Source organism: Mixophyes fleayi, chromosome 5 (genome assembly GCF_038048845.1).
Source record: "Mixophyes fleayi isolate aMixFle1 chromosome 5, aMixFle1.hap1, whole genome shotgun sequence".
NCBI classification, from domain to species: Eukaryota; Metazoa; Chordata; class Amphibia; order Anura; family Limnodynastidae; genus Mixophyes; species Mixophyes fleayi.
This window is the reverse complement of record NC_134406.1, coordinates 193,835,740-193,852,548: the sequence shown is the minus strand read 5'-3', so window position 1 is coordinate 193,852,548 and position 16,809 is coordinate 193,835,740. Positions and strand designations below refer to the sequence as shown.

The following is a 16,809-nucleotide window of genomic DNA, read 5'->3' as shown; positions in this document are numbered from 1 at the left end:
TTAGGAATCTTGAAAATGAGTAAATCTTGTAAAATAGATACTATCAGCACTCAACGGCAGAACAGTTTGGTACTTTCTGTAGAAAGAGACTTTAAAAAAATAAAAAAAAGAATACACTAGTTCTGCACTATTACAAAGAGAAAAAATCCTCTGAAACTATAATTACAATATTTCTACATGACATGGCTGTTATACTTGGCCAGGCTTCCTATTTAAAAAATATCCTGGTGGAGATCTACCTTAATTTGAAAAGGCATTACGACATTCCAGCAGGACAATTAAATGTGAAGAATATCTGGGTTTTGGCTTGCTGACGGGGAGAACAAGCAAAATTTAGGACATGTGACCATGATTCAAAAGGGAAAAAAAAAAAGTGAAAGCTGCAAACATTTATTGCCACAAAGGTCAAACACAATTCTAAAATTATACCTATGTATATAGCAGTGTAGTAAGCAAATAATGCAGAAACAAAATCTGGTGGCCACAGCAATCCCATATGATATTTCTCTTTGTACGAATAGTAAATATTGTAAAAGGTCAAAAAGTTATCAAAATAACAAAATTTGGGACGGTTTTAAAAATGTAAAGAGTTAATATTGTAGAGTTGGAGCAAAGATGTGCCTGTAATTGGACAATTGCTTCATGTTGAAAGGAAAATGATCAGCTTGGTAAGTTCTGCAATTGGAACAAGGTAATATTAAGAAGCACACATTAGAAAGGTAATTTGGATGCTGAATGTTGCTTTTGTATAAGATGATTATTAGTAACAAAATCCTTATTGAGTGGGGATGTATACCAACAAACAATGCTCTTAAATAAAAGCTTTTATAAATATAGAAAAGGTTAAGACCATGAAAGCAGTAAAGCAAGGCAGAATATATGGATAAGAGACTGAAAGAAAGCTATGTATAATAGCCAGATATGTTTTTCTAAGAGACTGCAACAATGCCATGCTAGACACAAATTACTGGATGAACAATACTTTTCTACTGTACTGTATAGTTGCGCTTTAATGACACTGTCCTTTTTTGTTTACTGGTTCAAATGGTAAAAAATAAACAAACAGCAATCATATTTTAAAAATGTATGGCTCATCTATCCTAAAGGACGTGTATAGAATACAATAAATACATTTATAAACAGATTGTTTTTATTACATATATATAGCTATACAGAAAAAAATAATAATAGTGAAGAAATCAACATTTAAATTTATATCCCCATAGATTGCAAGCTTGTGAGCAGGGCCCTCTTACCTCTGTCTGTATTACCCCGTATTGTTTTATTACGGTGTTCCCAATTGTAAAGCACTACGGAATTTGCTGGTGCTATATAAATAATTGTTGATGATATTCCCTAAATATAAAATACAACCCAGCAGTCATTGGATCTAACAGCTAGGAGCAACTCTTTTGCTAACAATTTCTGGTGTATTTTTCATTTGTTTAGGTACTGGGAAGGTTATTGGTGAAAAACACCTTAAAAATGAGTAAGCTTTTTTTTATTCTGTTAATGAAAACATTTTACCAACACCTTGATACTGTTTTTTAATAAACTATCCATTAGTGACAACATGTTATAGACATTTCCCGGCAGAAAGTACCATTTTCTCTTGTGATTTATATCATTGTTCTGTTTTTACAGCTTGCTGTTCACAAGGTGAGGTAATTCAACTACAATTTTCCCAATGTTTTTCCCTGTGTACATATAATCTACAGCATGGAAAACAGACTCCAAGCCAGTAAACTTGCCTTCTGGAGATAGCTCTCCATTGTCCACTTCACAAACCAGCTTCCCACTTTGGTACAATTTCACCAAAGCCATTATGGCTTCTTTGTATTCAGACAAATAATGGTTCAAGAAAAAGCCATGAACGCTGGCAGATTTGCGCAATAATACTGCAGGTAAAGCCCCCGCTTTAATGGGCAAAATACCTTGAGGTGTTTGATACCCAGAAATAAAGCCAATAACTATAAGGTGACCTTTTGTCGCCAAACAGTTTACGGCCATATCAAACATTTCTCCACCAACAGACTCGTACACAGCGTCTACTCCCTCTGGAAATTTTTTCTTGATGACTGAAGCTACATTTTCAGATTTATAGTTTATTGGAAGATCACAGCCAATAGATTTTAAGAATCCTGCTTTCTCTTCAGAAGAGCATGTGCCAATAACATAGCATTTAGCATGTTTTGCAAGTTGTATAGCGAATTGCCCTGTTCCACCAGCTGCAGCAGTCACCAAAACTTTCTTCCCATCAGACAAGTGCCCGAACTGTTTGAGACTGATGTAGGCGGTTGTGCCACTCACAAGCAAAGTTAAAAGCTCTGGCTTCACTAAAGGCACTGGAATGGCAATGTTAGCTGGTATGACTGTATACTCGGCAAAGGAACCGAATTTGACATAAGCCACAGGTTGACCAACTGTAAAGGTTTTACTAGCACTGAGTCCCAAGGCTACAACTTCACCAATTCCTTCAAATCCAATATCAAATGGAGGCTTCACAGATGTATCGTATCGACCAGATGAAAAGTTTATGTCCGATGCATTGATACCAATGTACCTACAGATAAAAAGAAAAAAAAAAAAAAAAAAAGGATAAATATCTCAAACTTTGATTTATTTATTTCTTTCAACAATTTCAAAATCATATTTAGCACTGCTATATATAAATGTTATATAGAAACATGCCTATTGCAGAATATAATAAACTGGTCTGCAAGTACATTAAAACATACAAAGTTAGTCCAAAATAATATACTGACTAATTGTCAGAAACAGACTAATGCATAAACTAGTTTTAGAATGCCAACATTTGACAGGTTCCCTGGGCAGTATAAAAACCTATAAATTCTAGATTAACTTGACATAACATTTTGTATGTATTTTTTAACTTGACTTATATGATGGTGTGTTGTTGGCCAAACTGAAATGTTGATTAAATAAAACTAGATTTGCATTTGAAACCCAGGAGCTGCCTTATTTCTACTAAGAACAGATGAAACAATCTGAGGTAAGGGGTCAACATGAACTGCTAGGAGCCATCGTGGAAGGTCTGCAAGTTTTTACTTACTAATTTGTAGCACTTTGCATACCATGTATCAATCCAAATATTTTTGAGTCACAGACAGGCTGCAAACATTAATTTCTGCCCACTGTTCTCCCCAGCACCTATTATCCCGGGTGCTCCATCCAACTTTTTACTTACGACCCGGCTCTTGGAGCCCAACAGAGTTCTATTATAATAGAATAAACCATTGATTTTCCTATTAGAACAGACACTATGTGAGGACTACAGCTAGCAGTGTGTGTTAGACCATAGGCCACCAGTCAAACTAGTGCTGGCAGGTGTGGGCAAGAACCTCAAACATTTTTCAATAGTATTACAACTGCCCCCACCCGGCTACATCTTAATGCCACCCGGCTGGCAAACATTTTCTGGGGAGAATACTGCTACCATATATTTAGGAATACCAGAGGAAATGATGGAAAGCACTGTTCCATAAGATTGCCTGGGGCAAATCAGTTGGCAAAACATCCACCCTCTCAAAATCTACATATCACATATAATATCCAAATAGATGTATCCTTATTTAAGTGGTTATCTGTAATTTCTGATAATTAACTGAATTCTTGTCATATCCGCATCCCCATTACATACGTAAAGGATAATTTCATCTTTAAATAATATCTGCTAAGCTTATTCAAGAAATGTATCGGTGAACCTCTACTCTACACATGACTGCCCCCTCTCTTCCTCTTTTATCACCTCTGCTCAGTAACACCTCCAGGATTTCTTTCATGCTGCGACTATTCCACGGAACGATCTTCTTTATGCCAACTGACACGCACAAGTCTTCAAGCTTTTAAAAGCTTCCTCAAGACTCCTCTCTCAAGACAAGTCTCTAAACTGACCCTATAATAACTGGCTCCGCACACCACAATCGGACTTGCAATACAAAAGCTGTCAATTTACATATCGTTTCTTTACTTTGTACATTATATTATAAGTTCATTGCACAGGTTTTTCAGCTTTGTTGAAATGTAAAATTATATAATTTTACAATGCTCTATATGTATTTACAGTAATGCAGAAGATGTTGGCACTATTATGAAACTACTACACAGAAAAACACATTATTTGAAGTTGGAGTGGGCACAGAAGACTGTTCCAAGGCTTCATAGAAATGTCTGTTATCCAGAGCAAACAAACTAAACAATATTATTTCACAGAAAAACAGGTATCATTAGATCACTATATTGTTAAATGTGTTTGTTATTGCTTGTAAAGCTGGGTACACACACAACAGAAAATTCATGCAATTATCATGCAGATCACATGATAAACGACCGTTTGGTCAGATATTGCATTCGTGTGCACACTCCCACGATCATGTTTTAATTGTACAAAAGCACATTGTATCGCTTGATTTGGTTTTGTAAACTTCCTTAAAAATTACGATAAATGATGGAATGATGTCGGGCAAATTTGGAAGTGTGTATGCACTCCTGACCAGCAGCGTAGACAGATCACAATCTTTTCAGCAGATGGTTGACAGATGAAGAGCACAGACCAGACGGTAAATTGTACACATGAATCTACATGACCACCACTACTTGGCTGAGGCCAACTTACCAGGAGAGGCTTTGCTGAGCTATTGCCACAACACTGCAGCCTTTACCAGCCACCTAGTGCAGTTTAGTATACTGTGTTTGTTTGATTAGGATGATAGCTTATAAAAACCATAGATACAGGACACAGCTTTCAAATCAACAGTGACTAATCCCCATAAGATTGTAAGCTCTCATAAGCAGGGCCTTCCCTACACTTTTTAATGCCCACCTTGTTATATGTATGCCCTGTTTTCCTAAAAATCCGGTCATATGGATCACTGTGGCGTCTTACAAACCAATGCAATAATATTAACTTTGTTATACTAATGTTTTCCGACTTTCCTTTTAAAATATGTGCTGGTATGTCACCATTTTCTGGCTCTGTAAAATTTCTGTAGTTTTAGGACACTGAAATGCTATGCAACAGCCATACTATTTGAATATCATTCAAATGCTGCAAACTAATAGAAATAGCACAATCGCAACTAACCACAGTTACCCAAGCGTGTTAGTATATTGTGAACATTATCTTCTGGGTTTTTTTTTTACCACAATACACTTATATCTTGCTGTGCTGAATAAAATGTAATAGGAGATACTTCTTAAAACAGTTGATACCTTTCAAATCAACTGGGGGAAGATACTGGAATTTTAAAATGAATTGTCAGCTGTGGTAATCTGTGAATGAACAAATTGTCACCAACTGCAATATCCTTTCCTCATTAATCACATAGCTCAACACCATTTAGGTTTTTATCTTTTTCTTAAAAGAAAATATTATATTTAGTTCTTGTTTTTATTTCCAACTTATTTTGTGCAAATATTAATTAAACTGTATGGGTAAAAGGCATTTTTCGGCATTTGCTCAGACCAGGTGAAGTGAACCATTAGTCAAAGACTACAATAGAACAATGCTTCTAGTGTGTTTCTTATATTAGATATCAGGACACCAAAATGAGGTGAGGCCTGCAAGTCACCCTTTACTTCCCTGTGGTTTCCAAATCCAGTAAATATTGTTAGGATCTTTATTCCTACCAAGAAACATTCTAAGTTATTGGTTTCCAGTCCCAAAAAGTACTGTCCAGCAAAGGCCAACATATCAGCCCTATACTAGTAGCTAGTTTCAAGCGTCGCCCGCGATCCCCGGGACGGCCGCCTGTGCATCCTCTCTAGCGCAGGCGCGTCATCTCCGGCCACTCGGCTACGGACACATCAGAGCGTTCCCGTTGGCAACGGGACGCTATCCTCCGAAGCGCGATGGCGCTAATTATGACAGCGCTGCGGTGCTGACCTCTCATTGGCCCACAATTATATTTAAACCCCTCCTAGAGTGCCAGAGTTTCAGGTCCATACCTGCCTCCAGCGTTTTCCTCAGTGTTCCAGTTCATTGCTTGTCTCCTGATATTTGCCTGCCTGCGACCCGGATTGCCTTTGACTACCCCTTTTGGATCTTCCTTGACTCACCTTCCCTTCGGATTCTCCTTGTGCACCTTCATTGCTTGCACCGTTACCGAACCGGCTTGTCTGACAACTCTTCTCGTGCTTCGCTATCTGCTCGTGGAAGGACTGCGACCTGCGTTTCTCCTGCAGCTGAGTCCATACCCCCTTGCGGGGTCCCTGGTGAATACCAGGGGCACGTTAGATTCCGCACCTTCCTTCGAGTGGTGCCAACGATAGCAGGTACGCTATACTAAGTCGTGACAGCTAGATTATGAAAAAGTATTTACTTTTCAACTGCACATTTATGAGCCATAAACCTAATTGTACAAATATCCAGACAATAATTGTGATAACAACTGGTGCATTGACTTGATCAAAACACACTTTTTTGTTCTGGTCATTGGCATCATAAGTTGTTGGTGTACACATATGCATACAGTGGACAAGCTAGTCCATGTTCACATGATAATTAAACTTCTGTATCTTCATGCCCTGTATCAAATTATCTTTCTCTATTTAGTTGCAGGCTGAGGATATTGTGGTACGGTGGTAAGCATTGCTAACTCAGAGTGCTTGGGCTGTAGGATCGACTTTAAGCTCCAATGGAACAGGGACCGATACGAAGGATTCAATGTTCTCTTCAAAGCGCCACGTAATATGGTGGCACTATACAATTAATAAAGACATATGAAATTACAATTAAGTGGCATCAGCAAATCACATACGTTGGAGAAGGAGCACTAGGCTAGTAGTACTGCGATGTGACAGCAATCTTCTGAGGGATGATGAGGATAAGGATGGACTTTCATCCCATGCTCAATCGTGGTGAGATGAGATGAGGATGAAACATTACCACCCTGTCATAAACCAAAATCTGGTGCAGAGGAAAAGGTGAAATGTGCTAATGAATAGAAGTGAACGTGCAGCTTGTGCACTGTCAAACTTACTTAAAAAACAAGTAATGGATTGAAATCATTTGGCAATCTGTGTTTGTAGACACTGGTGACAATGCCTCACAAAATAAAATGACAGATCACAAGCATTTTTTTGAAACTTGGTTAAGTTATATCAAGCGCAAATGATGAAGAGGAAACAATCTCTCAAGTATATGCTGTTCCTATTCAGCAGGCACATTATGAGAAACTAACGCCATTTTAACAAAGTCATTTTACAATAGAACTTGTACTAACTAAAACTATAGCTTAAATCTACATATACAGAAAATTCAAAATCCATAACTTTACTTTATGGGGCACTTTGCAAGTATGAAAAGTGACATATAGCCTTACTACATTTAGGAGACATCATCTCTGGGATCTCCCTGTTGGAAGGAAGGTCCCTGTATCCAATTCCCAAATTGCATTATCACAGTATCCCTGATGTTAGAACATATGCCAACATGCTTGGACATTAACTTAGAGGTCACTGACATTTAATTCCAAGTTATCGCATGTTTTAACGTATTAATCTCAATAAAAGATGACATGCTTTAAATAGGTACCTAATATGTCTATCCTTTCACCTTCATGGGGTTCTCAACCCTAACCCCCCCCCCCCCCAAAAAAAAAACCATGACACAATAGGTAAATGTATGAAAAATGAAGCATGGGGGGTGATGGGAATCCACCGTCCAGGTGGATACTTTCTTTGAGCTATGTCCAATAGCTCAAAGAAAGTATACACGTTCGGCATGTATGGTAAAATAAGTAATAAGAAAAAAAAAAAAAAAGATATTCCTGTGTTACGGACGCATGACAAACGTGAGAATTGGTATAGTCCTGAAAGGATGAAATACCTGAAAACATGCAAGAGATAAGATGACAATATTGTATGCACATAATTATAAGCTTTCAAAATGACAGGACGTCTTGTATACACGGACAAATACATTAAGGTGCCCAAAAGACATACATGATTTTCCCAGACAGGCGGGCAGAAACAGTCTTTCGGTTGTAAATAATATGGATCAGATCGTAAATAAATAAATGAAGCTCAATTAATTAAGATTCCAGTAACATTCACCAATTTAAAAAACTTCAAATCAATATAGAGGTAATCGTATTAATGTCACAATGGGAATCGGAAATCCTGATTTAGAAGTGAAGTTAGCGGCCCTAGGCAATAGCCCTTCATGAAGTAGCAAATGGGCCAACAAAGAAATAAAAGAAATAAAAGTAAGCATGTGATGGTGCCCAGGTATGAAACCATATATTTATTGTAGTTTCTTGCTACAAATAATCTCTGTCTCCCTCCCTCATTCAGTGGTAAAACCAGAGGACCTTGAAGCTTTTTCATGCCTTGCACATGTATAAGATTAACAGTTCAGAACCAGGAAATACGCGGCTTTCATTGAGTTTCAAAACTAGGATCTGAAGTACCTTACCTCAGGCTGGAGAGGATAGAACATTCCGTTACTATATTCTTAATTATGTAGACATTAGAGAACTTGTGACTCGCAAGCTAGGAGCTATATGAGGAGAAACATAGTACTCTGTTCAGTCATGGGAACATGTATATTTATTATGTATATTATCATCATCCTATATTTATAAAGTGTTTACATGTTACGCAGGGGGGGAGGGGGGGGGGTTCATGACCATTATGACCACTATGAATGCCTTTTTGTGTGACATTCCTGTGCAACCTCATGCATTGGTTTGTGGACAATACGTATTGCAACTTTATGGAGAGGGATAAAAAACAAACACATAGTTTAGGTCTCCTATTTAATTCCACCATCACACTGTAATTATGCTCCCACCCCACCCCCCACGAACTAGCACAGATAATTGTTTGCAAACCCAAATGGACATCTGAAAAGGTTGTTGCTAATACAATTTCTGACAAAGAATGGGATAGATTTTAATAGATAATTATGAGAGAAAGCACCAGAGGAGAAGGAAAGTAACAATTTGGGTAATATTAAAGTGTAAGTTTTAATATATCACTGAGATATACAAAACATTTATTTCATTACATACGAAAGCATACAGTATGTATGCTAAAATGCGAGGTGATGTTATTGAATATTTCTTAAATCCCAATGTATACAAAAATTTCCATCGGTAATATGACTGTTTGTATTTATGTGCAACTGTATGTATTAAAACAAACATTATCCGATAAACAGAGCACCTCAGCTAAGTAAGTGGGGTTTACTGGGAAAAAAAAAATATGTTTTATGCTTGAAGTAGTTAATACTTGATACGAAGCCTACAGTAAAGAGCAGCCTGGATTGTGGGTTTCTGGATACAAGGAGTACAACTATATTAACCCTTAACTGTCTGAAAGGCTTCATCAACAAAAGAAATGTCTTGCGAGAGACCCAGACTGGACTCATACTCTCTCTACACACTACAGACACACTGGGGACTGAATGACCAGAGGGAAAACTCCAATCTCTACACAGCTTCTACTAAAAGGAGGGGGGAGGAATCCGGTAGAGAGAGAAGAGCTGGGGGCACAGCATATTAACCCCTATAGTGTTTGAAGTGTCAGCAAAACAAGCTGCAGGCGCCTACAACTGTAAAGGGGGTTAATTGCTGGGAAAATAACAATAAATCAAAGCTTGGTATCCAACACCTATTGTTTCCACCTTCCTCAGCACCGATAGGTCACTTTAGTGGTCACTAAAAGAAAGACAAATTTAGTGTCGCTTATTTATGTGGAGAAAATTAAGCCATAAATAAACTTGCAATGATAATTTTCAATACATGAAAAAGAACATGAAATAAAGCAACCAAACTTTACAAGTTAAAAAAAACAAAAACAAAGGGAGACCGAGAAGAGGTGGAATACAGTGTTAGAGGAGACATACAGTAACAATTTTTAACCAGCTCTAGCTCAGACACAGAAAAGAACAAGACTTCTAGCAAGAACTCGACGATAATACATTAGCTGTCAGGGAGAATTTTTTTGTCTTTACATTTAAACAAACTAGACCTGAATCAAAACAAATAAATGTATAGTGGAGAAGGAGGGAGTGGATCCAGTAAATATAACATACAAATAAAAGTACTGAGGCCAAATACAATCAAGAACTGTCTACATCATACAAAAGTTGTGTGCAAGAAATTCCTCTCCTTCATGGGTCAAAAGCATAGTGTGAAAACAGGCAAAATGATGCTTATTGGAATCAGACAGGAATAACTTCAGGTAGCCATCGGTTGACTGATATAACAGGTCATGTGCTTGTGGTTGCCCTAAGGTATTTTGGAGTATGGTTAAGCCTCACTTAATTTCCCAAACCCTTCCATTTGCAGTAGTTAAAGGGGTTCCAATAGATCAGACACACGACAGAACAATACTGCAAAATACATCCAGATCTGCAAATGAGCAATAGATGACTTTCTGTAAAGCTACAGAGATATTACACTCTATAGCCATTGTTCAGTGCTCCAATAAATGCTTGCGCTATAACAACTAGACTAATACCTGCAGAAGATAATGACACTAGTTCCTTTTCTCTTTCAAATAATTACCGCATTGCATACTACCCATTTAATTGCTATGAAATGCTGGTGTACATTTTAAATAGCTGGGTATTTCATTTACAAAATGTCAACTACAATTAAATGGATTTTAAATAAATGTAAATACCGTAATATTTTAATTTATCTGGTAACTTTCATGTCCATCAGTATTTGTAATTCATTTACCAAGTATTTGCAGAATAACAGTAAACATTTTCCCATTTGCTTAAAAGATTTATAAATTTGGCTTGAAGAAAAAAAAAATTAAGTATTAATTGATTGGTACTAGTAATCCCTACACAGAAATATGTGCATATTTAATTATAATTAACACATTTGTAAGAAAAATAATCATGTAACATAACAGTTGTAATCATATAATCACTTAAATTTAATTTTAAAGATCTTCTTGTTCTTAAATTATTTTTATCACAATTATATTCAACGCAGAGTTGTCACAGATTACATTATATGACCATCAAGATTGTGTGTGTGTGTAATATAATATATATTTATTTATTTACAGCACTCATAGAAAGTAGAGCAAACTCATAAAAAGTGTTAACAAAGTCGTGTTGAATAGATGCATTGTCAGTCAAGTTCATCCATATCAACATTAGTGGAGCCTTGTACAGTATAATCTGCAATGTAAAATAAAACAAGACAAACCAAGTATGGGGGAAAAACAAATCTGGTACAGCTCAATTGTGATGAAAAAAAAAAAAGGCTCTATTGTATAAAAAAAAATGATTGGAAAGGCCAGATGTTTAAGTAATAAAGAAAATCATTTAAATTAACAAAGCGCCCCAAATATAAATGAAATCTCTTTTTCTTTCATGAACAAAATATTACTTTAAAAAAAAATAAAAAAAATAAATAAAAAAAAGCTGTTCGTAATACCGTAATTAAATTTTGCATTAAAAAGTTCCCTGTGCCACAATATATATTATTTTTTAGTAAAATAATAAAATAAAAAAACTATTTTGGTTACATGCCATGAAATATTGTTGAATCAAAATTGGTTGCTATAAAAATAGCAGGCATGCCATTTCAAGCCCAGGGTAAAAAAAACAAAAAAAACAAAACAAATGATGGCAACACATGGACACAAAAATGGAAAGCTTTACAATGCCTGCGATGAGCATTTTTAGAAAAATAAATAGGAGAGAAGCGTAAAACAGGACATATTTAAATTTAAAAGTCAGAGATGCTTTTTTGTTTTTAGAAAAGGGGACAAGTCTTCAGGTTAGCTTAGGTTCAGCTGCAATATTTACATTCATGGCAGCTGTCGATTCACAAAATACGACAAAACTCTAGGGTGTTCCCAAATCATTTAGCAAAGGTGGCAAAAACTTGCCACACCCACATTGCTTCTCTTTTTGTTTAAGAAGCGTGGTGTATTTACCATTTTATAATTATATATATATATATATATATACACACACACACACACACACACCAATGTAAAAAGTGGGAAAGAATTGTACTTTAAAATCACACGTACAAAATATGTGTGTGTAAAATGTGTGCGTGGGGGGGGGGGGGGGGGGAAGGTTGTGTTAAAATAAAAATGAGCAATTCACCCAATTAAACTCTAGGGCCACAATTATATTGTATATCTCTTATACAGAACCAAATGGGGAGATGTAAAAGGGTAGGCAATTTTGTTTTATGTACACAAGGTTAATTGTAGAAAAAGAGAAAAAAGATAAGAATTGTTAATATTATATACTACTGGGAAATATTTATCTTTCTGGGAACACCTAAACCAGCAGCTTTAGAATATGGATATAGTGTAAGATGATTTCAGAATTGTCTCACATCAAGAAAATTTTCAGGTCCTTGGGAGCATTGTATTATTTGTAACGCTTGGTAAAATGATTTAGAATTATTTGTAAACAAAAAAATAAAAGCCATTGTTAGCAGGAATCCCTAGAGCAACATGCGAGCATTATGCTCACAAATAATGCCTACCCCTTTTCTTCCACTATAAAATGTATGAATGTAAAAAAATAATTATCTAGTAGATCTGTTTTTCACAATTTGTTAGCTATTTGCAGAAAATATTGTTGTTTTTTTTTTAGAAAACTAACCTAATTTTACATGGTTCACCCCTATAAACAAAGGGTTAACTGCTTGGTTTTTAAAATTACATTAGGAAAGAATGCATGCCCAATTAAAAATGTACATGAAAGCCATAAACACTTGAACTAAGTACATCTATTTTGTCTAATCTGTCATGGAAAAAATCTGGAAAAAAATGAGATAACTAATAATAAAACCAAAACACATTGATAATTGATGTGCTCCAGTATCTTGATTATTTCTGCTATTCTGCCTCTAGGTTGCGTTTCCCAGGGGTAAGGAGGGCGATGATCAGGATGATGGAAATGGTAAAGAGAGGCAACACTAGGAGACAAGAGACTGGACTGCAAGGAGTGATTTCCCTTCCTGTTGATTCAGTGCTTCCTAAAGGTTAGTGACGTACTGAACAAACACCTCTCAGAGGGATCACTCGCTCCTTAATGGATGAGTAGACCTCACTCTCCGGATCCTGGGAGTAACTTTACACCCGTCTCTGGATTATCAACCCAGCTGCTTTGCATCTCATGTGCTGCCAACATGCAACACACCCCTCCCACGAAATATGCTATTCCTGAAAGCCAGGTAAGAAAAAGTGTCTTGTCATTTGGCAGCAGATCTACAGAAGTGTCAGGGCATGCGTGTGTGCAAGGCAGAATCTGGCAGGGTGCTGAAAAGAATGATGGTAAAATAAAATTAACAGTCGCCAGATGGCGGCTGGTACAACTTATTTTGGGATCACAGGAAGGAAAAAGAAAGAAGCTGGGCTGTGAAGGATGAAAAAACAAAACAATGTTTTATGTGTTGGGGTGTAAGTGAACTTGAGTCTGCATTCAAACTTTTTTTTTTTTTTAATTGTAATTTTTTTCTATATATAGTAGCAGAATATTGAAAGAACTCCACTCAGTGTGCTGAAAGTCTGGCTTGATGATGTCGTGTAGTACATAAATTCCCATCACCAAATGCTTATTGTACATGTTGGAGGTTGTAGTACAAAACTTGGGTATCTAGTTTCTGCTCTTACTGGAGTGCAAAACTGCTATGCATAATATAAACCATAGTATGAAAAGTCTGGTAGCATAGGTGGAATAAACTTATTTAATATTTCATATAACAACAAATGATTATTAGCTGTCAGTTCATATATCTGCTGATGGGGGCGTGTCAGCTAAAGTCATTCTGGAAGGACAAGGGAACCAAAGAGTACTGCAGGTTTTTAATGTATACCACAGGGTGACATTTCCAACTATGTGCACTGGTGTAGAAATACAGTAATATTAAGTTGCTTACCGGTTCCTGATGAGGAGATCTCCATCCCCTGGAACAGGCACTGGCACACTGGGCATTAAAGTAACAGCCTTTCTGAAGTCAGGGCTCAGTTGAGTAACCAGCAGCTTTTTCATGGAGGTAGGGATAGAAGAGCCTTGGAAATCCACAAAGTGGTGTGAGTAAGACATGTCCACGATGGGCCGAGCACCAGGAGAACAGATTAGTGCCCACGGTCTTGTGCCCAGCAAGCTCAGCCCCGCTCTGGCACGCTGCATGCTCATGTCTGTTGGTGCACTTTACACTCTGAGCAGGCCAGCCCACGTCCTGCTGCTGCTGCCGCCGTTCACTCTGCACCAGGCCGGCTTAGACACCCAGCCTGCTGCTGCTGCACAGGCAAGAGCGAAGCACTATGCAATCGAAACAAATAATTAGGCGGGTCTCTCAATGCAAAACTGACACAGCCTTGCTGTTGCCTGTGTCCCTCCCACCCCCTTTTCTTTCCCAAACCTTCAGGAAGGAAAGTGGAGAGGGGAAAAAAGGCAGCAGATAAAGAAGCAGCCAAATCCCCTGGAGCTGATCTTCTGCACCGTCACTAAAATGAAACAGGAAGAAAGTTGAGCTCTGGCTGTGAGCCTCCCACTATCTCTGTAGCATGTTGTTACCAAACCGTCTCACTGCCGATCCCCCACATGCACAAGCAGGAAAGTTATGACTGGCTCTTACTTCTTTTACTAACCTGCATAGACAGTTGTTCATTTCTCCTAAATCACACAAGAGGTTGCTGAATACAAAGCAAATGCCTGAGGCACAGCAATCCAATAAGCAGCTCAGTGCAGATTGCCTGCTAAATTGTTCCTATTATCCAAGGTAAGTTTTTAAGTAATATAATGACAACCGCATATCCAGTTCTTTGTGATCCTTTCCTCAGTGGGGGCAACAAGCAGCATGTTTATAGGAAACCATCCCTCCCTCATGGCTTAATAAACCACACCAACAATATTGGGAAAGAAGGGGTTAATAAGCACTGTGATTCATGAACTGTTAAGTAAAAAAAAAAAAAAAAAAGTGTGTGGTCGGGCTTTGAGGAAAAAGTTTTGAGCGTAACGTGTTATTCATTTACGGTGCCCAGGAGCAATGGTGTGGTCCCTCCCCTTCCCATGTGAGATGCTCACTTCCCTCACAAGGTGATACAAATCAGCCCTGAGAAGCCAGCTGTTGGGGAAGCCTTTCATGTCTGGAGGTGGGAACCTCTACATCAAAGGGACCTCTTGTGTGGGGCCCTTCCGTAGAGGAATGCTGCACGTGTCTGAGTGGGACAGGCCGGGCATATAGTCCTAGTGTGCTCTCCTCAGCCCCCTGCTTGGTGCACTGGGCAATGCTCCCCTGCCCTCAGCTAGTGGTTTTTATTTGGAGGAAACACTTTACATACTGTCAGGAATTCACCCTCTAGTGTCTGATGATTCACAGTCATGTGAATTAAAGGCTTTACTTAAACTTCAGCAAAACTTACAGCCTAGATATTAACTGTTTCAGAACCATGGTGGACTAAAATGAGACCCTCTTACCCTTAGCCACAAACAGAGCTACTAAAATGTGTAATAATCTGTGACATCACTCAGCACTTTACTACTGTTAACACTTTGAGAAATATGTTCCTTCTAGCACATAGCAATTAGGCTGGAATGCCTGATAACAAATTGCTTCCCAATATCTCTTATATACATGTCACTCATACCCAGACACTACTGTGCTGATTGAAACCTTATTGTGTAATGTTTGTCACTATCTAAATAATACTATACAAAAGAATATACTGATAAAATAGGAACCATCTCATTAACAGAATGTGACATGTAATTATTTATAAATGAATATATTCGTACAACATACTAATTTGTTAAAACAAAGTGAGAATAGGTGTATATTATTTATTTATTTTAATATAGTTATTGTTTACTATAACATTATTTCAAAAGCACCACAATATTCAATAAAATGATACCTAAGGGACTATACAGTTAGGTACAATACATTAGGTAGATATATTGGTTATTGACAACCCTGTCCGGAGGGGTGTTCAATCCTAGATTTTATAATGTACAGATTCCCTGTTTATTAATGAATAAGCAATTGCATGAATAAAAATCTCCAAAAAAAAAAAGTCTCCAATCAGGGATTTGACATTTCTATTCTATTGATGTATCATGTCTTCTTTAACATTGTCTTGCTGTTTATCTTCAAAGAGGGATAGAGAGAAAGAGAGAGAAACTGACATGGTAGAAATGAAAACAAAGCAATTAAATAGATTGACAGGTGTGGTTTGTGTGAGATGTGTATGAAAGTGTCAGGGTGACGTTGGCAGGAGGAGGAGGAGTAACTAAGTGAAGCAGGAAAGGCAGCTCGATGTGTCTGTCTATCAGTTGAGAGTGTCTGAGAAGCCCAGGGATCTGAATGTGTGTGTTATATTACACTGAAAAAAAGAAGAGAGGGACGCTGGATCTCTTCCTCTCCCTGGAGTTTATGCACAGCCTGTGATCACTTCACTCCAGCGCACTGAAAATCCATATTTTACTAACTCTTTTAAACCTACATTTGCAACAATCTTATTTTTTTTTGTGTGCTTTTTTATTGCAGATCAAGATCATAAACATACCATTTGTTTTTTGAAAATGCACCCTACCTGACAGCATGCATTTGTATCAATGATCATTGAGGAAGAAGAATAGGAAGTAATTCCCGGGGATGCTGGAAGGTGGAGAAGCCACCCAGTGTATGTATCTCTGCTCTTCTTGTGTTACTACATCCCTGCTCTGCCATTAAATGCTAAGACGGAGAGGACACACGGGAGTCAGCCAGCTGCTGGGAAAGAAAAAGCAGAAATGAACAAGCTCTCGCAATCCACAGAAAGCCCAGATCCATGAGCTGAAGGCAG

General features: G+C 37.5%; 2 protein-coding genes across 2 annotated transcripts in view; one reads left to right on the top strand and one right to left on the bottom strand.

Moving 5' to 3' along the window:
- Positions 1 to 1,132: 1,132 nt before the first annotated feature.
- On the bottom strand, positions 1,133 to 14,859 carry PTGR3 (prostaglandin reductase 3). The gene is made up of 2 exons (XM_075213219.1): positions 13,899 to 14,859; positions 1,133 to 2,563 (listed from the first exon to the last, which is right to left on the bottom strand). Exons 1-2 carry the CDS (start codon positions 14,156 to 14,158, stop codon positions 1,639 to 1,641), a joined length of 1,185 nt encoding a protein of 394 aa, XP_075069320.1. The 5' UTR covers positions 14,159 to 14,859; the 3' UTR covers positions 1,133 to 1,638.
- Positions 14,402 to 16,809, top strand: part of TSHZ1 (teashirt zinc finger homeobox 1) — a 77,225-nt gene continuing 74,817 nt past the window's right edge. The window contains exons 1-2 of the mRNA XM_075213218.1: positions 14,402 to 14,744; positions 16,512 to 16,809. The exon at positions 16,512 to 16,809 is cut by the window's right edge and continues 620 nt beyond it. The gene's annotated coding sequence lies outside the window, so the exon portion shown is untranslated. The remainder of the gene's footprint in view (positions 14,745 to 16,511) is intronic.

Bases quoted from the DNA above. Each gene is read 5' to 3' on its own strand.
- PTGR3 (XM_075213219.1), bottom strand. From the start codon at position 14,158: ATGAGCATGCAGCGTGCCAGAGCGGGGCTGAGCTTGCTGGGCACAAGA. The intron at 2,564-13,898 runs GTAAGCAACTTA...TTTTATCTGTAG, and splicing joins GATCTCCTCATCAGGAACCG to GTACATTGGTATCAATGCAT.